This window comes from Antennarius striatus, chromosome 7, assembly GCF_040054535.1.
Source record: "Antennarius striatus isolate MH-2024 chromosome 7, ASM4005453v1, whole genome shotgun sequence".
Taxonomy (NCBI): Eukaryota; Metazoa; Chordata; class Actinopteri; order Lophiiformes; family Antennariidae; genus Antennarius; species Antennarius striatus.
Window position 1 is genome coordinate 16,994,776 of NC_090782.1, and position 21,508 is coordinate 17,016,283.

Consider the following 21,508-nt stretch of genomic DNA (forward strand, 5'->3'; position numbering starts at 1 on the left):
TTGAATACACCCGACTGGAACGTTGAACATGTTGTACTGTGTTGGAGTTAGAAAGTTCTGAATTTTGTATTTCCATCAGATGATGGTGAGGAGAAGTGACTGCTGCTTACTTTGCTCAGAAACAAAGTCTGATTTTAATATCAAACTGAGGTTTCTGTTCAAAAACATGTGTCACAAGAGAAAATAACGACATCACACCTCCCATCAATCAGTTTTCCAGTGCACCATCCACCATCAAACATTTGAAGCGTTCACCCAACATGTTTTATCATTTCAATATTTCAAAGAAAAATAATAATGTAGTTTTAATTTTTTAGCAGTTGTAGCCTTTGATCCATTTCTTGATATTTAAAAATACAGTTCATGCATTATTCAAAAACTACTAAATTGATTTGAGTTTTTCTCTTTCTTGTCCCACGGGTCACTTTTACATAAATACATAAACTAAGATTGATGAAATTGAGACTCTCCGTCTGGATAGGCTATATAGGAATGTTGACCTTTCACCATCCTTTCTTTAAGCAGTGTAAGCATGTGTCAGGTTGTTAGTATGTTAACTCGTAAGGGTATCAGCCATGATTGTCCAGGCAGAGGCGGTACTGTGCTTCATGTACAGTATGTACGACATCTGCAGGCCAGACACCGTCAGAGAGGCCACCAGGTTCCTATCACAAAATGCAGGGAGAGACATTTTGTCATGTAATGCTGCAACATGTTGCTGCTTTATCATTAAAGGAGTCACTAGTGTAGAACAAAGCTTTGATATCTGATGAAACATCAAAAAGATTTGCACCTTACTTCATACTCGACTCCTGGACGCCCACAAAACAGATGAACTTCATTAAGTGTAGACTGCCCAAATATATTTATACACTACGCTAAGGGTCCCACCATTTACATGAAAACAGAACATCCTTTCTAAAAAAAAGTCTGTGCACACATAGAAGGAAACTGGTCATTAGACAGTGACATCTCATATTCGCTACTGAAAACATTAAATTGCTAAATAAGGAATGATTTGCCCGGTGGAAGATTTTAGGAATCAGGCTTCCTTCAAACACAGGAAAATATTGAGAAAGTTTGTACAAACAGCCTTTATTTTCTTGTTCCTCCTTCAATCACCTCTGATCCATCCTGGCACCAGTGGGCAGGTGCTCACCTCCAAATTGAGAACCACTGATTTAGGATTAACCCAAATGAATTCACTGAGGATTTACTCTTACCTTAAGCCCAAACCGGTGCGCGCATAACCCCGACTCACCAACCTTCCTAATCTGAATGACTGAGAGGATCAGCTTTTTGTCCCTGTTTTGTCCCTGCAGTGAGGATAAGTCTGTTTGTCACAGTCTTGATTGTGTCGCCCCTCTTATAGGGAACATTCTACCACTTGAATTCAACTGCTAGGTGTATGACTTGAAATAATGAGACAAACTCCTCCTCTTATCATCTGGGTTACAGGACACAAATATAGTCCCTTTCTGTCTTTTCAAGCAAATTCCTGTGAATGTCAAAAGTACAGACATGTCCCTGAATTGCAGGAAAAGTGTTTGACCAGCGAAGCAGCAAACTGTCAGGAAAGGAAATTAAAACACAAAGACCTTAACAATAATAATTTATTTATTCAGGTAGAGGAGTCTTTGGCAGTGAACATCATGGGAGTGATTTAATGAGGACCTTTTGGACAAAGAAAGAGCGTCACGATAGCCTGGAGACATTATCCATTTGGACAAACATTTGGTGATGCCAGAAGAACCTGGACCAGAACTGAAAAAGAGACGGTCTCTGAGCGTCTATCTGCTACAGTGTTTGGGTTATGTGATGGGGGACAGTGTTGGTGATGGTGTGTGAACAAGGAGTCAAACACACAAGTGTTCACTGTGGGAATAGGTTTTGATTTTTGTGTCCCTCAATAAACATTTTCAAATGGACCCCAGTAAAAATCTGGCACTGGCTTATTTGATAACACTTTTGATTTGTGAACATTTCCTTTTGAAAATCCTCCATCGCTCTCCAATCTGGCACTCATTTCTGGCCTGAATTGTGTTACAAAAACATATAAAAAGCCACAATTACAAACAAATAGTAACAATAGTACTTCATTTAGTGAAGAGGGAGGAAACCACTCGCAGGCAGCTTCCTCAATCTTCTGCATTCACATTGGCATATCCTACAAACGGACAAGTGCAACTCTACGGTTCATATAGTGAAGGGAAAAGAGGCACAATTATCTGTCAGGATGAATAAATTGCATGTTTTCCATTCCAGGAAAGTCAGCTCCCTCATTTCCTCTTTTATTGTACTTCCATTCTTTTATTTTCTTTTTCCAAATCGAAATTGTGAGAACATGAGGGAACATCTCTCAGGATTAGAGAACAGCACATATTCCATCAATTCACCCTACAGATAGGGCAGGTAAGGAAATGTCATCATTCGCAAAAGAACTTGTTAAAACCAAGTAATGGAACCAATCAGAATGCACGTGACACTGCATTCGTCACACAGCTCATAACACGAGAGGGGCTGCACACAGTGCACACTGTGCATGAACAAGACACGGTGGCTAAACATGTCCGACTAGGACCAGGAAGGATAATGACATCACAGCTCCTGTCAATCAATAACAGAATATCATTCAGAATGCTGTCAGAGGTCCATTCATTCATTGGTAAAGGCAATACGACCGGTATACTTCTCCTTCTAATCCACCATCAGTCTTCTCTTTCTGCATTCATCACATTCCTCTTAGCATAAGAGTAAATATTCATAAAAACACACACCATTAAAAAAAAAAAAAAAGAATTTTGTTCCAAGATCGCAATACTGTCAGAGGTCTGGAGTTTGGCTGCTCCAGTAACATGTGCAAAAACCTGTTGTAGTAAAGGATGGAGACCACTAGTGGTCGCTGTGTCACTCTGTCAAAGACACCAGTCAAACGGTAATGCCCCGTGCACTGCAGTCTGTGTTTTGAATTAAGGCTGGGCAAAAGGGCGAGAAGGGATAGCACAGTTCAGAACGAGACGTCAAAGTGGAGCTCTTAAGAATCCATCAGCAGTCCTCATCAATCCATCCATTCACCTACAACAAATCAGTTCACATCAGGTCCACGCCCACTACAGTCAGGGATTAGTGGTGTCGGGGCAAACAGCCGCTCCCACGCAGCACAGGGTCACAGCGTGACCTTGCTGAGTCTGAGCGATAAGCTGGAGCGATGCTGGGCGCGAGGGAGCGTGGAGCTGCACCGGCTTCGCAGCTGGACCGGCAGACCCGTCGAGCCTCGCCCCCGCAGCAGGAAGTCAAAATTGGCCGAGGTGTTCATAGCATAGAAGACGTTTGCATTGTCTGGGATGACCAGTTCTGAAAGATGGTTAAAAAAAAAAAGACTCATTAATATTGTGGCTAATTAAGTTAAAAAAAATATTATTCTGAAAACTATATCGACTTTAGCACAGTTTTTCACACAGACTTTTTATTTTTTACCTTTCTCCTCAGAGATGACTTGCACCAGCTCGTATCCCTCCGCCGGTTCTACCTCCAGGTTGTGCTTCGCCATGGCTCTAGAAATCACAGCTGGAGTCTTGTCTTGATTTGTCAGCTGTTTAAAAGAATAGCCAAAAAAATTATCCTCTAATACAGTACAGATCCATTAAGTAAATGTTGAACATCAAAGAGGAACACAAATGTATTTACAGTACCAATATGCTCTTATAGAGATTCCCATTTCCGTGCTCCAGACTAACTCGGATGATGCACGCGTCCTGGGCCTGGGTGTTGTAAGCTGGGGATTGGCTCGGCGAGCTGAGGGGCGTGAGGGAGACAGAGCGCCTGTGGGTGCAGAGGGGCCCGGGGAGCAGAGGAGACGCAGGAGTCATGGAGACGCTGGCTGTGGACGAGCTGGTGTCCATGGAATGGAGCGAAGTACAAGAGGAGGATTCTGACAGCTGAGGAGACATGAAGCCAGAAGTTAGACACAGATACCAAAACGCACAACTGCATCATTTCCTGTCACCATTTCATTAATATCTAACTAATAAATCATTCTCATGTGAAGCAGAAGAAATAAACTGAACAGTTTTTGTTGTAAACTCAAATGGACTTCGGGAAAGCACCAAAATTATTAGGTTGAAGGAGGAAGAAATAAAAAATTAGTTTTTGTCTCATCCTAGTATTTGATATGATTTGAATATTTTGAATATTTCAAACAAAACGGATGCATATTTAATGAGTGTACATTTTGGTGTTTTTTGAACCATCAGTGATGAAGACAACATAAATCTTCAGTAATCAAAAGTAATATCAGAAAAAAACCCTCAAGACACAGAATATCTTCAACCACCACGTTTAGCGTGGTGTTAACAACCCACCTTGTTCTGCTGGGAGTCGGAGGTGTGGGTGGGGGTTTGACCCTCGCCGTCTGACGGGCTGCTGGAGTCGCTGGAGGAGACGCTGACTGAGTCCATGCTCTCTCCTGAGCTGCCCGTCGGAGGCGAGCGTGGCGTCTCCCTGACCGGGGAGCTGGCTGTGGTGCTGTCCGGTCCAAGAAACAGCCTGCAAAGAGGAAGAGGTCTGTGATCAGATGACAGCATTTTGTAAAGCATTCATTTAAAATCTCCTCCTTCAGGTTCCATCAGCATCAATTTTCTATATGTACTTACAGGCTGAGTCTCTTCACCATGCTTTTTCGAGGCTTCGGTGAAGTTGGACTGCTGTCACCCAGACCCTCAATCTGACAGGACAAGGCATAGCTGCAAGAGAGAGCATTGATAAAAGCATTAAGCGTCATAAAAACAAATGACATCACATGCCGGTGGTTCGGAGAAGCATGAAATCTGACAAAGGGAGAAGTAAAAAGAACGTCAGGGAGGAATAGAGAGCTACAATAGGTCAGCAGGAGCGGTACAGACGACAGAACAGCAGGAGGAAAAGACAAAAAGAAGCTGTAGTTGTGGTTTCTTATTGACAATGGGTTCAACAGACCATGACCTCATGCGTTAATTTGGTTTTTATCAAATGGATAACAATGGAATGGACAGAAAAGATGCTCAGAAAGCAGCACTACCTTTCTTCCTCGCTGAACTGGACCTGGCCCTTAAACCAACGGAGGAAAGACGCCTCCGGAGTCAGACAGTAGCTGTTACAGGCCGACTGGAGCAGCTTGATCTGGGCTATCACCTCAAACTCCTGCAGGGACAGAGAGAAAGACGGTTCAACAGTGACCAGAGCTCATCATGTGACATCTGCGATGGTGCGATCGCCTCGGACGAGACCGTTGACGGCTGCACTCACCCTGCGTCTCTTCTCAAAGTTGATCAGACCACCCTGCAGAGGACACAAAGAGCACGCTGTCAGACGCCACAGCTAAACACACATGCAGCAGCAGGCGTCAGGGATGGTTTCTTACCTCCACCAGGTCGGGCAGGGCCGTATCCAACATGGTCAAGTCAGTCAGAAAGGTCCCCAGGTAGGGTATTGTTCCCTGCATCGCTCCCTGTTGGGAAACACACCCATTTGACGTGTTTGAAACCAGTTAAACGATTAGTTCAAATGACGCCACAACAAAGCCAGAATCAGCGGTCTCCATTATCGCAGATGCCAGTGTGGGTTTGGTAAATTAAAGCAGAGGCTTCATGCAAGTACAGCACACAAAAGCACTGACTAAACAACGTAAGAATGTGGCCTGACCAAACCGATGAGGCTAGAATTCATTTTACAGCGTGTTGAGTCGGAGGAATGTGTTGTTGCTGATGGTTCTGTTTTCTAAAAAGGTACATTTCTCTGGCACTTCTCAGCAGAAACACGAACAGTCGTTCTTTGTCTCACCATTTCTTTCTGTAACTGTAGTCTCTTGTGGGTTCGTTTTTGGTGCTCTTTGGCACAACTCTCCAGACTGGCAAACTTAGATGTTCCCTCCTGTAGAGCGAATAAAAAAAACACATTCTAAATGAAGCTGCGTCTTCCAACTGGGTCTCACATCAAATGGTCTACATAGTATGTGACTGTACAGACGTGTTGAAGTGTGAACTCTCACCCTCATGAGGAGCTCTCTGCTGGTCAGGTAGTTGTTGTGATCGGAGAAAATGTCTGACAGCTCTTCAAACGTCTGCATGCTGTCTCTGTGTGGCGCACGGATGCATGTTAGCGCGTCTCATTGCACAGTTAAAACACACAAAACAGACGCTAGAGAGACGCCGATGAATTCGTTTCTCAAGATTCGCTGAGATCATCTGCAGAGTTCAACTCCGGGACACTCACTTGTGCACGCAGGCCCACGCCCTCTTCAGCCGGTACAGCGGGTTGGACTGTAGCGCAGACACGATGGCTCGCAGAGACGAGAAATTTTTGCGTATTCGGCACTCCTGAGCGATGTCTATCCAGCGCTGGATGACCCGCGCTCTGACGTGTGGTCTAATCTGTCTGTGCTTCAACACGGTGCTGACCACACAGGCCGCCACGGCGTTGAACTGAGTGATAGTGGCCCGGACGGTGGGGGCGCTGTGCTTATTGTGCTTTTTACCCCTCTGGGACCAGATGGAGCCCAGGCAGTGGTGGGGAACCACCTTTTTAAACAGCAGCTGGAGGAAAAGAATAGGTTGATGTTAGTACTGCAGCCACTGGAGAAACATGACTGGGTGCATCCAGTGAGACTCCTCCTATGTGACCCCCACCCCCACCCTTCCATCTTCACTTACTGCATCCATGTAGGTTAGCTGCTCAGCCACCAGGTCAGCGTCAAATGACAGGAAGTCCTCCTGGACCTCGATTTCCACCTCCTCCTCTTCACCCAGGCAGAAAGAACTGTTGCCGTGGAAACCGGCTAAAAGCAGTTAAAACAGATGATTTTACTCATGAGAAATTTAATATAGGAAAACAAAGAACGACAAGCTATATTTAAACTTGAACGTTTGTGTCCAAGGACGCAGAAGCCCCTCCGGTGAGAAAAAAACCTTTTTGTGCTGCTTTGGATGCCAAGTTCAAATAAAGATAGATGTTCAGCTGAGAGGGAATAACTTTTGTATCCCTAAAGAAAAAAGGTGAATTACCTTCAGTGTCGTCCATGCTGGCCTGAGTCTGTAGCTGCTCCAGGAGACCTTCAGCCCGTCTGAGCGCCTCGGAGCCCGGCAGGGCACTGCGCAGGTAGGCCATCAGCCTGTGTAGACAGGGGTAGTCAGGGGGCTCCTGGAAGTCTTCCGGACACTGGTCCAACCAGGCACGCAGCGTTGAGGCCAAAGCACTGTGGAAACAGCGAAGAAAGAAAAACAGGTTGCATAAAGATGTCTAGAATGAAGATCAATCTGGTGCACCAGTGAAAATTCTCCTCACGTTCTGATGGCGTTGTTGGTGTCGGAGCTGCGACACCTGCCCGCGTCTGGCTTACTTTCTTCCACGCTTCCGTACCTGCAGCAGACAACAAGGAGCGGGGGCATTGAAAACCACTGAGACTGCAGAGAAAAGGCATTGTTGTGGCTTCAAACAACGGCGGACTCCGGCGCTACCTGTCCAGCAGCAGCTGCAGAACAGACTGCGTGGTGGCGAAGGCTCGGTAGGTGGACAGAAAGATGGACGTGTAGGTCAGGTCGTTGTCCCCGAACGCCGTCAGCAACGTCTCCACCAGACGCTCCAGCGTTCCGGCACGGATGCTCCGGATTTTACAGGTCTCCATCTGGCTCACCGTATGGCCGGGAGGCAGGCGGTCCCCCTCCGCCTGAACACACACATACAGTATTTGTACACCATTAATCCAGTGTGATGTTACACTAGTTATTATTATGTGTTTGTGTTGCTTCCAGAGCTTTCTTTTTTTAGAGGACAATCCACCCAGATGGAGACAGGGTGGGGCCGTTATGATCTATTTTTAATTTCTCCAGATGTGTCCGACCATTGTGTCTATGGACAAATGAAGCGGGCGATGAGGGAGCAGGAGAAGAGGTGGCACGGCGTGTGAGAAGGAGAACTCGGTGTGGTTCACGCACCACAACAGGAAACCCTCCAATCTGCTTCTAATCACCCGGCCCGCCCCTCCTCCACAGCCCCTCCAGGGCGAGAGCAGGGCGGGAGCAGAGTGGACTTCTCCCATCACCCCCCTCTGATAACAACTGTGTGTTGTTATCACTCTTTTTTTTATCTTTTTTTTATTTTTTTACATAATCACATAATCTACACACAACATGTAAACGGGTTTACAATCCCACTCAATGTCTCTGCTGATGGTTTGCAGCAAATACGACGATGGCCCGTTTGGTTTTCTTCAGTAAACAGGACCGTATGAAGCAGTCATGCTGTTCTAATTAGTTCCAACGCTGCTGGCAGCTCATGCTGTTGTCAATATATCAATACAGTTAATAAAGCTTCAGGGATTTTATCAATTTCTTTCGCCATGCCTCAATCCCAGCCCTTCTGTCAAGCGAAGAGACAAAAGTCAAACAAATCCTCCTTCTTTCTTGCAGATTTTTTGAATTGTTACGCCGGGTTCCTGCTTTCTTTCAGCTATTACTGAGAAAAAACACAAGAGAAAAGAAGGATAATCTACTTAATTGGCCCTTCTGTTCAGTATAATAATATATTGTGCAACATCTTATTATGCTGATATAAACAGCTCCGCGGAGGAAACAGCAAACAAAAAAAAAAGCACAACTCGAGGAAAAGCCCTTCGTAGTTTGTTTTTTTTTGTACTTTTTTTTTTGTCATGCCAGCATTTTGCAAAAACACTGCTGAGCAGTCAGGAAATCACATACTGCAGCTGAGCAGTCCGGGCCTGGTAGAACTGTTCATTCTTTTGAACAGGCCACTACAAGGTGTTGTCTAAACTGGGAGATTTATAGCGGCAAATGTTAAAACAACAGCCGTGGTGGAAAACGCCCCACAACTAAAAGACGCAGTCTGGTTTGGACAGTAGAGATTAGGTTTCTGTTTATGAGCTCAGCAGTCTGCACACAGTCAACTGGGCTGATTTTTTTTAAAAAATACTGACACCTAAAAGACAAATGGTGATTATTCTATTTAGTGTAAAAGCCAGTGCTTCGTAATTTGCACCTAATCGGGTCCAGAGAGGGGAATGTGATCAGTTTTGCTGAAGGTCTTCAGCTCGGTCGCGGCAGGACTCACCCCCAACCATCTCGCTCCCTTGTTGGCAGCCTGTTGAATCTGAACCCTCTTCAGCGTCACATTGTAAATGGCTCCTTCTTCAACTTCCTCCCCCCAGTCCTGCACCGAGCTCTGGTGGGGGAGAGACAGAGAGAGGGAGGATTTCAGCATGATGGACAGGAGAGCAGCGTTAAAGATCACATATAAGAGCACCGGTGGAGAGGCTGCAGGACAAAACCCTCAGCGGTGACATCTGAAAAGCACAACTTCTCTTTTATAAAGTAGAAACATCAGAAAGACGACTTGGAAAAAACAAACAGCTGCAATCCAACCACAACATTCACATAAACTACTAAAAGAAGGACTCAAGTGCAGTAAAACATCCAGAATGACCAACTCTCCACCCCCAGCCCCCATCTCTGCAGCCTGCCAAGCCTCCCTCCCTGTCTTTCCTCCCTTTTCCTCCCCCATCCATCTCTCTGAAGATGACATCTGAGCTGGATTTCTTTCCCGGAGCCCAGAAATCTGGAGATAAAAGCCAGAATGGATGAAAACCTCTCAAACAGGCCTCTTTAGAATAAAACAAAACGTTTGCGCGACCCGTCTTCTCTGTCGACGGATCTTCACTCTGTTTATCTGTCTGATTACACGAGCTGAGAGCACTTGATTACAAAATCTGGACCTCAGGAGAACAACGACACTTTAAAGCAGCTCGTGAGACCGAATGGAGTTGTTCCCATCTTGTCTCATATGCGCCCCGTCTGTCTCTGGTTGTAAATCACTGACCAACACAAGAGCGTATAAACACACAGGGAGAGGGAGCAGAGCCCAATCCAAATACTAAAGTCTGGAGAGGGTGTGCTCAAACACAACCTGGGATGTGCTGATACATCAACAGATGGAGAGAGAGAGAGAAACAAAAACACAGGCAGAGACGCGAACGAGAGAGAAACACCAGGCATGTCATATTTTGTCCTTGCACACATGAGACCACACGGTGCCGGGGTCACTCTCGCTTTCATTCACAAGGCTCAATGGCGAAGCCCCACTAAGGTCCTCAAATAAAAGGGGCTGCCTGAGAAGGGGTCAAGGGTCAAAATGGCCGTTAACGGCCTCTGAGGATGACGCTAGCCTTCACCCTTGAGTGGGTCGTGTTTGGGTCTGAACAGAAAAAGACAAAGTAAAACCACAAAAATCCAGTGCCATCAGCAGCATCTTGTAGTAAACGCCTCTCTCTGCAGCCACCGATGGCCGTCGGCTGGCTGGCTGGCTGGCTGGCTGGCTGGCTGGCTGGCTGGCTGGATGGCGCAGAGACAGATAAATACATCAGTGCATGAGTCATGCAGTCCACACACTCCCAAAACAATAGCGGGAGGTCTGTGTGCTGGCCGGCTCGGGCCCTGAGTTCACATTCTGCACACACAGCTCGCTTTTTGTCAGCCGCTCAACTGGAGATGTTTGTTACAGCAGTTTGGAGAAGAAAAAAGGAAAAGATTTTGCACGTTTTGTGAGTTAAAGTTTGGGGGAAGTCACAGTAGATGAGTCCTAGACAGGATGGGACACATCACCCAGCAGACAGGGAGAGTTTACCATCTGAACACAGCAGGCCTTCACTTTCTTCCATAGATGATGCTCAAAATGCGCACAGAGGGAGGGGTAACAAAGGATAGCGGACGCAAACAGTGCGCCAACACTGTTCAAATAGTGTTAATCCCACTGTCAGCTGCGTGTGAAACAATACCCCCCACCCCCACCCCCCACCCCGAGGTAACAACAGTTGTGTGAAATCTGAGGGATTTGGTGTTTTCCCCGCCTGGAGCCCGTGGAGAGGCAGAAGTCTCTCCAGTTTGTTCCCTTTGCGTTCTGGTCCCCCCCCCCCCTAAACACAAGTTTTTCAATCCACAATCAGGAAAAGGAAAGCTAGAGGATATAGCTGGCAGATGTTTTTTTTATTATTATCACACCCCGAAACCCCTTTCCAACTTTTGCGCTGCGTCTTTACGCGTTAAACTGGACTGAAATCCTCGTAAAAGAAATAGACTTAATGTTCCTCCTCCTCCTTTTGCCCCCCCCCCCCCCCATCATCCTCTAGTTTCCCAGGCATTACAAACCTCCTCCTCCTCCTTTTTTCTCCCCCTTTTCCTTTCTCCGGTCCCCCCTCCCTCCCCTCTTTTCCACAAAACCATAAACTCAACAACAACAGCGACCGGGATGGAAAGCCATGCGCGTTTCTCTGTGTTGTGGTTTTTTTTTGTCTTTTTACCATTTTAGTTTTCCAGGCGAATTTCATGGTGAGTGTTTCTCTCATGATCCAGGGGCAGCATCAGAATTCCGGCAAACAAAAAAACAAAAAAAAGAAGAACAAAAAAAAAAAAAATAGAGTCCTTCAAAGGAAAGAAGATGTGATTTTAAAACTGAAGAATCCCCGATCCTCGCTGACAACAAGCTCCTTGCGCTCCGCTCCAAACACCTCGACCTCCTCCCCTACCGTCGGTGGGCTCTCCTCTCCTCTGGATGAGACTGCTCCTCCTACAGGACTCACCACAGCTCCGTTCAAACCCCTCCTTCTCCTCTTTTTTTTTTTGTTTTTTTGTTTTTTTTTTGTTCTACGTACTTCAGTCATGACAACAATGTGCGCACTCAGGCGCGACTCCGTGAGTTTTATTTGCGTAATTTACCGCTACGCAACAACCAGAAGTTTAAGTCTTGTGAAATTCTTAGCGGCTCCTTCTTCACCATTTACTTGGTGACGTGTGTTAAGGTAGACAAAAATACGTCACTTAAATCTCTTTTTTTTATATCTCTAAAGGAGAGGTTGGTCACTATAATAAATTCTAGAGTTTGTGTTTCATATGTTAAAGATGAATATGAAAGCAGGGTCTTTGTACAGTTAACATGGAGGTTCTCCCTTATTATTTATTCTTAAACCATGATCTCCTCTTGACATCTCAAATCAAATAGAATTATAGTATGTACATTCACTAGGTCCATTTCTTTCCTTGCCATTTAACTGAAATCTGATGAATTTTTCTGTAGGAAACATTTTTTTTGCATTATTTTAATATAAGTTTGAGTATTCAAAATACCCTGTAATGGAAGATCAGCTTCAAAACTAAACAAAACAAAACAAACTAAAACTAAACTAACAGTTGAAACTAAATTAAATTAAATTAGAAATTGTAAAAAATTAAAAATCAAAATACATCTGGATAAAATAGAGAGAGAGAATAAATATTAATATTGCCCTTGGAGTGGATGAAATGATGTTTGTGTGTGGCTTGGGGTGCATGCGTGCGTGTGTGTGTGGGTGGGTGCGTGCATGCGTGCGTTCGTGTGTGTGTGTGTGTGTGTGTGTGTGTGTGTGTGTGTGTGTGAGGCAGCTGCTGGCTGTGTGGGACAATACAAGGAAGACTGGAGATGCCGTCACCAGTACTGTGTATTGTCAGTGACATAGAGGAGAATAGATCGAGTGTGAGAATGAACGACACTGTTCCACGGAGAGCGTGCTCCCTCACAGACTCCAGCAGCCCACTTGTGTGAATAAATGGGAAGATATGAATCAAGTGGCAAATTGGTGTGGGGTCTTTTTGTGCAAAGTTGTATCGTGGGCATATATGAACTGTGAGCGGGTCGTGTCTAATAGAGTTGCTAATCCGTTTTGTCAGCTGATGAAATAACTACTGATTCAGAGTCAGGCGACAGTGGAAACATTTATTGTAGTCTGGCTGGGTGGGAGAGATGGTTAAACCTGTTCCAGCTGTCCTGCTAACGGTTCATCAGACTTTATATCTGGCCGGGCTCCAGTTCCCAGGACAAGCTGCCCCGCTGTCCGCTTGGGTCTCTGGAGCTCTGGGAAGCCCATGGGGGCAGTGGGAAGGTTGCGACTCCACACAACCTCCCCGGGGGATGGGAGTGTTGGTCTCACAGTGGGAGTGATGTCATATCTCAGCACAAACAAGAGGCCTGATGGATGTGACAGTGGCTGCCCCGCGTGATGGATGAGCCAGTGGGTACCCACATCGTTCTAAGTGAAATGGAAATGTGAAATTTGTTTTCTTTCTCGGGGGTCCCATTAAAAAGTCAGATAATTCCAATGGGACACATCCAACAATACTTTTTGGCCTGATCTATAGTTTGAGGAAAATGTGACTAATTGTCGGTAAATCCCAGAGCACCTTTTAGGTATCTGGACTCGACTTTTAGGGACATAGCATACTGATTCGATTTCCTCGGGTCTACGTGCCAAATAGGAGCTAGCCAATTGAAACCCTGAAAACAGGTAGTCTGTACGTCCCAAGGTAACAAAATCTGGATATCGGGATCTCTAGAAGTCATTATGTCTAGTTAATTTGTCTAAAATGTACAAGGACCAAAGTGTCTCTCTGAGATTGCTCATTTCAAGTCGAGCGATTCGTGCCATCAAGTCAATGAACACTCCGTAATAAAACAATAACACAGGATGTTAATTGTGGTTCATAACCAAAGCCATCCACCTGTTTAAACTGTAAAGAGTTCATAATGTTAGTACAGTGTCTCAAAATGAAAGTAGTGGAGTAGAGGAATGCAGGAATCCCCAAACTAGATATGTCTGACATCCCTCTATTTGTAACTTAAGTCTGTGGCTCTGCTAAAGTAAACCTGAGCTCTACTGCAGGCTGATGGTTAAAGCTGAGGATCTGTGACGGAGTCTTCTGGCATCTTCATGCCGCCGGGATAGAAAGGCTTCCAACAACTGCCCAGGTAATTCTGCCAATCCTCCTACTACATGTACAAGTCCTGACGTAATCGTTCTTAGGGAAGCCCTCAACGAAGGCAGAGCAGGGTTTTAGAATGGGTTCCTGCCATTATTGAGCTCCCCACGTATGCTCTTCTCCCTGTTCCCGAGTCAGAACAGGGAACCACAATGCAGACAGAGAGGGGACAAAAACAGGAGGAGCGCTGCTCGCACTGTTATTGCACCACCAAGGGGAAAAAAACACACATTCCAGGAAATCTCCCACTTCCTGCCTCCAGCCTCCTGACTCCAGTCAGCCTGCTGTCCTCATACCTGACTGGCTGGGGAGCCTCTCTGGCCTGGATCAAGACCAAAGAGGAGGAGAGGAGAGGAGACTGACAAACACTCAGCATCACAGTACTGATAAACTGCAGATTCACCTCGTGGCAGTAACGGACGTAGTAGTCTCAGAGTTTCTATTTAAGATAAGGAGATCACTTATCACGGAGTGTGTGGGACACCGTTGAGATTAACTTGAAAGAACACTATCTCTTCTGTGACTGTGGGAGGAGGAGACTAGGGGGGGGGGGGTTCACGGCACAGCCAGAGACTGAGACAACGATGATGCAACACCACCATCTTGCACTGATTTCATATGTCAGAGCGCAGAGAGACTCTGTGTTTCTTCTGTAAATAGAGAGGAGACTCATCACTCCATCCAGTTAGGGGAGTGTCAGCTGGAGCCAAACGGTTATGTGGAAATCACTGCATAAACATCACACAAGGAGATCTTTCCTGCTCCCATATCTGGACAGAACGTGTCACTCCTTTCATACTTTCTTGTGTTACGAGCTCCCTTTCACACACAGTTGTGTGTTTTAATTTGTTGCGTGTTAAATTTGTGTGTGGTTTGGTGAGTTTGTGTTTCCAAAGCGTAGTGCCCGGTAGAGGGCAGAGTTCATAAAGCATTTGTTTATCCAGAGTCAGCAGAGGTGTTAATCAAACCAGGGCAGAGCGTCAAACCCTGAGAGGTTGGATTTACGATGCAGGGTCAGGATAATGTGCTGTAACTCAATAAAACCTGAGTTTGAGAGGAGTTAAGTAGTTTAAAGGGGTTGTTTAAGAGCGGAAGTCATAGATTTTGAACCGATTCGTTGTGGCGACCCCTGAAGGGAAACGCCGAAAGGAGAAGAAGAAGAAGTTTAAGAGCGGTGAAGCAGATGCAAAGCAGCCAGTCAGGGCATAGCTTTACTTGATGTTGATTTAATGAGGTATCAGATCAGCAGACGGGTGTCCACGGATCTGGTGCTGGTAGAGCAGAGACACAGATCGATGACAACATGCCAGGTCTTCTCTGACAACACACACAGCTGTCTTTTCTTTCACTCTTTCTTTCTGTTTCTGCGCCTCCTTCGCTCAAACGAACCCTTTGTTATAACGATCACTGAAAATCTCTTTCTGTCTCTCCATTCTCTCTCTCTCTCCTTTCCACTTTTCCTCTTATGTCTTGTATTTGCTCCCCTCAGAACTATTGTCCCAGCTGTTGTTGAGTTCTCCCTCTTTCTTTCTTTCTGGATGGGTGACATCATTAGTTTCCAGGAAAGTCCAGCTCTGCAGACCCCCTCCTCCACCCTCCACGTTAAACACAGCTGACCCCGCAAACCTAGACACACTTGGAGGAAAAGGTATTCAAAGATAAACGCCGAACGTACTTAATTACAATATAAACAGGGATGTTTGTGCTATGAGAAGGTGAGAACAACAGGCTCCATATTAGGTCAGCCGGACAGACCATAATCCCCCTGGAGCAACAATGATTCAGATGGTATTTCAGGTGTTGTCAGGTGACTGCATTCAGAGCAGTTACGATAAATTTGATTCGCACACACGCACACACACACACACACACACACACACACACACACACACACACACACAAACATTTAAATATATACAAACAAAACCCACCTTCATGGGGCCCCAACCCTGACCCCTCGCCCCAGATCTAAGCCCCGCTAAGCTTCCAATGAATCGGTCTGGACTCGCTCAGTTGTCTGTCTGACCCCCCGCTAATGAGAGGAGGCCATCTGTTGTCCCACAGATACGTGCTACCCTGAATTTGCCACATATGCAGAACACCGGTGACAACTGCTGCCATACCGCACCAGAAAACTACAAACACACACAGAAACAAGCATTCCGACACCTACCAAAGTAAAAGTCATGGCAATATGGACACATTAAATACTGTATAAAGTTGTTGTATTTATAAAAAATACATCCTGATGTTTGTCTTAAACAAATGCAGGATGTGTTTCCTGTTATTAATGGAGCGTTTCATTGTGTTTGACCTCAATAGAGTGAAAATAGTGGGTAACCTGCTGACATACAGAGTGTGTGCTGACCCCCTATTCATAACTCCAACTTCACACGGTAAGGCCATACACACTCTCTCTCTCTCTCTCTCTCTCTCACACACACACACACACACACACACACACACACACACACGCGCACACACACACACACACACACACACACACACACACACACACACACACACACACACACACACACACACACACACACACACACAGATCATAATGTCAGCTTTATCCCAGTCATGCGTCCTGGCTAATACTCTGAACGGGAAAAGCAGAGAATTTAGAGTGTGTTCACCGGGGCCACACACACACACACACACACACACACACACACACACACACACACACACACACACACACGCACGCACACACACACACACACACACACACACGCACGCACGCACACACTCACAGAGATGCCTCGCCATAAAAAAACAAATGCTGAGCAGCTGCATTTCTATATCATATGTCCCCGCCATCTACCATCCCACACTTGAACACACACACAAATACACACACATACACCGCCCCAAAGTCTCCATATGGGGCAATGATTTTCTGCCCCAGTTGAGCTAGCTGCCCCTGTGGTGCTGTGGTGTTGGGATGGACACTCTGTGACAGGGACGATGCTTGTGGTATTGACTTTTCACACCAGTGCTATTATGTGACCTAATTAGGCCCAAAATCATAATGTGAACCTCTGCGGAGCCACGGGCAACCAGACAAGTTCACACACTGGGGTCATCCAAGAGGGTAAACACCATCTGAGAAGGGGAACTCAGTGAAGGGGTGATTGATGGAGAGCTAAATTTGAGAGAAAATGGAAGTCTGCTTGTTTATAATCTGTTCCATTTTGGCCAAAGGAGAAAGACACTGAAGTGCATTACAGTCCCATCTCTTGTTCTGTCCATGTTTATTGGGTTAGTCATTGAATCCACTGCTTTTCACACATGCCTGAACGGCGCTTCCCAATTGTGCCATGTAAAAAAAAAATTAAAAAAATCGTTGCACTGGTTTGATTGTAGAGGATTAAACGACTCAAATCCAAAAGTTTTGCATTCATTTACGGTGAGCAGCAGATGAATGATGAATGAATCAAAGCAGTCATCAAAACACACAACAGGCAAGACTGTTAAAAACAGAAGAGCTCAGACGTCACTGGTCATCAGCTTCAAACGTGCACTTCTCTGTTCAAAAAGACGAGAAAGAGGAAGGAGGAGTGCAAACTCAGCTTTCTTATTTTTTTCAATGGAAAGCACAGCCTCATCACAATTACCCTCCCCCCTTCCTTTGAACTTGTTTTCCATGTTAAAAAAATTCACTTCTACATTTCCAGAAAATGACCTGCTGAGGTTACTGAACTACCCTGATGGTGACTGTGTCCCACTGGGTGAGAGGTATCAGCTAGTATTCCCTCTGTGTGGAGTTTTAATTGATCTGATTATTAAACTGAACTTCCTGATTCCTGACTGATAGAAAAGTAGAAAAAGTTTTGATTTGATACGACTTTTTTGAAAGTTTTTTTTTAACTAACCAGGTTTTTGAACTATGTCTTAAACTAACTAGTTTTTGAACTAGCTAACTAGGTTTTTTAAATTAATTAGGTTTTGAAATGACTAGTTTTTGAACTAACTGACTAACTAATCAACTAACCCATCAGGTTGACATGATATTTATATTTATGTTATTATTTAATTATTATTTACATTTATTGTTTTTGTTTACACTGTTTACCTTTACTATATGTTTTATGCCTATCCTGCTTTATGTGCTTTCAATTGTCCCTTTGGGACTAATAAAGTTTTTTTAGTTGAATTTGAATTTGAATTTGACGAGAGCAACTAAATGTCGTGTGATGTCAGGTTCAGGGTCAGAATAACCGTCGTGTCGACACTCTCACTTCCATGCTCCTGGGGTCAACAGATCGTAATGGGGGGGTGTTTCCGCTCAGTGAGCTGCTGATAATGTCCTCAGCACTCCTGTCTTGTGTGGGACATGGACTGTGTCCCTGTCTGTAGCCACACAGCAGCGTGATCAAGAGTTAATCAGTCCAATCACTGCCTTCATAGCTAAGAAAAGAAAAGCACCAGCTGACGGACTCACAGAGACGTAATGTATCTATGACCCTCATGTATTGTTTCACCCGGGTTTTGCTTCAAAAGCTTAGCGGGTGAAACAAAAATCGACTTGAATCATTGCCACGGATTCCGGTCCAGCTATGGGGGCAATCGTAAGTCAGCGCTGCAAAGACAGAGAAAGGTCTGTGATACAGGAAAGCTGAGCTTCACAGCATTCAGAGTGTCAGAATCTGCTCTCCTGCCTCCATCTTCGTAACCCCTGGAACAATTGGTGGAAGCAGAGCAGTGAGTGTGGGGGGGGTGGGGTGGGGACGTGTCAGCCAGGATGTCAGATAGGCAGCGAGGATGATGAGCTCTCCCAGCATGCATCATGGCAGAGCAGGCAGACAGCATCTGACAGACGTCCACACACATTAACAGTCACTGGGACACTGAAGTACATTTACTCAGGTACCACAGCTGTGTTGTTACTCTATACTCAAGCCTTTGCCTCTTTATTCCTCTGCTCTACAACATTTGAGAAAGGAAAAAAATGTTGTACACCACCATGTTTATCTGACAGCTTCAGATTTTAACACGCAAAACTTCAGAAAAAGTTAATTTTTTTCCTCCATCATGACTGAAGCGAGGAAGAGTGTGTAACATTTATTGAAAGGACTGTTCAGTGTTTCTCCATGAAACTTAATGACCACGTAAACCCCATAATGAACGAATGTCTTTTACTATTTAAGGTTTTGCATCAGTTATCATTTTCAAATTCAACTTGTCTTGGTTGTTAATGATGCTGTTTTGTTCCTGTTTAAACTACCTTACGTTATTAACATGTATTTTCAGGATAATCAATCCTTTAATGGAGAAAATAATCGACAGTCTTTAGTTGAAGTCCGGTATAAAAACGTTAAAATTCTGCTTGTATAAATACTTCATTTTGGTAATTTACTTGAGTGCTTGGCTACTTTTAACGAAGAGGATGACATATCCTGCTTTGGAGGAGGCGGGCTTCAGTCAAGGTCACGTCAGCAGCCTGGTTTTCTGATCTGAGTCTCTTTGGTCTCTAATTCTCAATGTGTAAATATTAGAAAAGCTTTTGCCTTTGGTGTGCACCGAGCCGGAATAAGCTGCCCTACAGGTTGGTTTCTGGTAAACAGGAAACCATAATGGTGAAGGAATAAGCACGGATGTGAAACGTAACGTGTGCAAGATTTACTGTCATGGTCTGCTGACACCTCCTGGGTTCTGAAGTAAAACGGCTGACGTCTCTTCTGTGAACTGTGACCAGTCAGCGAGGATGACACACACACACACACACACACACACACACACACACACACACACACACACACACACACACACACACACACACACACACACACACACACACACACACACACACACACATACACATCTCACTTTCTGCATTTTCCAGTGGTGCTTTACAAGGAAGTGTACGCCACTGGGGTTGCGGCACCACCACTGATCATGTGACCACCAGCCAAACCAGGACTGCTGAGTCCAGATCAACTCTGGCTTTACTGTGATTTACCCTACAGCTGTAGTCCAACAGTCAAACACCCGTCTGTCTCTCGTGCCCACACACAAGACCACAAATTGACTTTCTTTTCTCACAAATCACAGCCCACATCCAACAGACAGACCTTGGAGGAGATGCTAACGCCAGCAGCGTGTTCCTCACACATCTTTAACTGTTAAGGATGCCACACTTGTTTCTTTTTACTTTTTTTCCCCCCCAAATCCAAGCTTATTTCTCATCCTTGGATTTATCAGAACCCCCCAGGACCTTTAACACCAAACAACAAAACGCACAGGAAGGCCAACATCTGCCAGACTGCTTAAGATAGAAGTACCTGCGCTTCACAGGGATGGAAACCGGTCCCGACAAACACGTACTGACACACAATTCCTCTGCCATATACTGACCCAGTGGTGGGGGCTGCTGTCCGGGGAGCGTGGCTGGTACCTCTGCAGGGAGACCCCTTCCTCTCCCTTCAGCAGGATGGTGCAGTCCAGGTCTAGGCAGTGGTGGTGGTGGGGGCCTGCAGGCCAGGGCAGCAGGGTAGCTAGAGGGCAGCTGGAGATCATGCTGAGCGCTCGAATCAGCGGCGAGGGCGACGGGGTAGACGGGGCATCGTACTGGAGTCTGGGTAGTGTGGCAGAGCAGATGGAGACGTCTTTGGAGGGAGCGGCAGCAGAAATATCACATGGTGATGATGATGATGAAGGTGAAGGCATACCTGGGCTCCTGTAGGTCCTGATCACCAGATGTTTTAGCCACTTCCTCCCCTCTCCTCTCTGTGCTTGTAGACTGGAGTTGTTTCGGCTCACAAGTGAAACTAATGACCCCTTCAAGTTGTTCACCTCTGTCTTCTTTCCTGTTTCTCCCCCGTTTCTCTCCCCCCACCACAGTCCTGTTTTTCCCCCTCTCAGCAGGCAGGGAGCTTGACTCGCCAACAGGACTCAACCTCATGAGTGATTAAAGTCTATTGTCTCTGCTGTATTTCTTTCTCCCTCCTTCTCTCTCAACCCCCCTACACTCACCCCGGCCAGAAGGGGGAGGAGTTGTCACTTGGTGGCCGGCCCCCCCTTAAAAAAAAAACAAAAAAAAACAACTTGCCTGACTAAAGAGGTTTTCATTGTGGAAGAAGGTGGAGAAAAGGAAAGAAAGACAGGAAGGCTGGCCTAGGAGGGGGGATATTACAGAGTAGGGTTGAAGATTGACTAAGAATAGCAGATGCTTTCTGTGATGGAGGGACTCATTTGTAACTCACTGAATTCCAAACAGCTCTTATTAAAAATTCAAAACATATTAAACCTTATTGTCATTGATTTCAGTCCCTGCAGTTTGTCTCGGTTTGTTCTTCAGGCCAGTTCAGTTCAGATCCCTTTCTTGGAGGGAAATGGAGACGTAGGCAGTCCTGTAAATCCTAATTCACGTTTTTTTTTGCGTTACACTGAACGCGTCCAGGTATTTAGACATAATTCATAAAGTTACTGATTCAGCTTTGAGCTACAAAGTACAGCCTGGTGACATCTGTGACAGCAGGGCAAAGGTCCAGCCATGACAAACGTGTCATACTTATGGAGAGCATTAACGTGTGTGTGTGTGTGTGTGTGTGTGTGTGTGTGTGTGTGTGTGTGTGTGTGTGCGTGTGCGTGTGTGTGTGAAACTGAATGAGGCTAGAAAGTGAGAAAGAGTCCAGGAGGGGTAGAAATCAGTCATGTGTGAAGCTCTGCAG

General features: G+C 45.5%; 1 protein-coding gene across 3 annotated transcripts; it reads right to left on the reverse strand.

Moving 5' to 3' along the window:
• Positions 1 to 1,599: 1,599 nt before the first annotated feature.
• Positions 1,600 to 20,728, reverse strand: rgl1 (ral guanine nucleotide dissociation stimulator-like 1). 3 transcript variants are annotated; one of them, XM_068318896.1, is made up of 18 exons: positions 20,507 to 20,728; positions 20,193 to 20,412; positions 9,100 to 9,210; positions 7,491 to 7,699; positions 7,318 to 7,392; positions 7,038 to 7,228; positions 6,687 to 6,811; positions 6,250 to 6,569; positions 6,026 to 6,110; positions 5,818 to 5,907; positions 5,399 to 5,485; positions 5,284 to 5,316; positions 5,057 to 5,178; positions 4,653 to 4,742; positions 4,362 to 4,545; positions 3,693 to 3,938; positions 3,478 to 3,592; positions 1,600 to 3,354 (listed from the first exon to the last, which is right to left on the reverse strand). In XM_068318896.1, the coding sequence occupies exons 2-18, from the start codon at positions 20,352 to 20,354 to the stop codon at positions 3,167 to 3,169; spliced, it is 2,433 nt and encodes an 810-aa protein (XP_068174997.1). In that variant the 5' UTR covers positions 20,355 to 20,412; positions 20,507 to 20,728; the 3' UTR covers positions 1,600 to 3,166. The 3 variants fall into 3 exon arrangements, with proteins under 3 accessions (XP_068174997.1, XP_068174998.1, XP_068174999.1); XM_068318897.1 differs by lacking the exons at positions 20,193 to 20,412; positions 20,507 to 20,728 and adding an exon at positions 11,342 to 11,933; XM_068318898.1 differs by lacking the exons at positions 20,193 to 20,412; positions 20,507 to 20,728 and having other exon boundaries at positions 9,028 to 9,132.
• Positions 20,729 to 21,508: the final 780 nt, after the last annotated feature.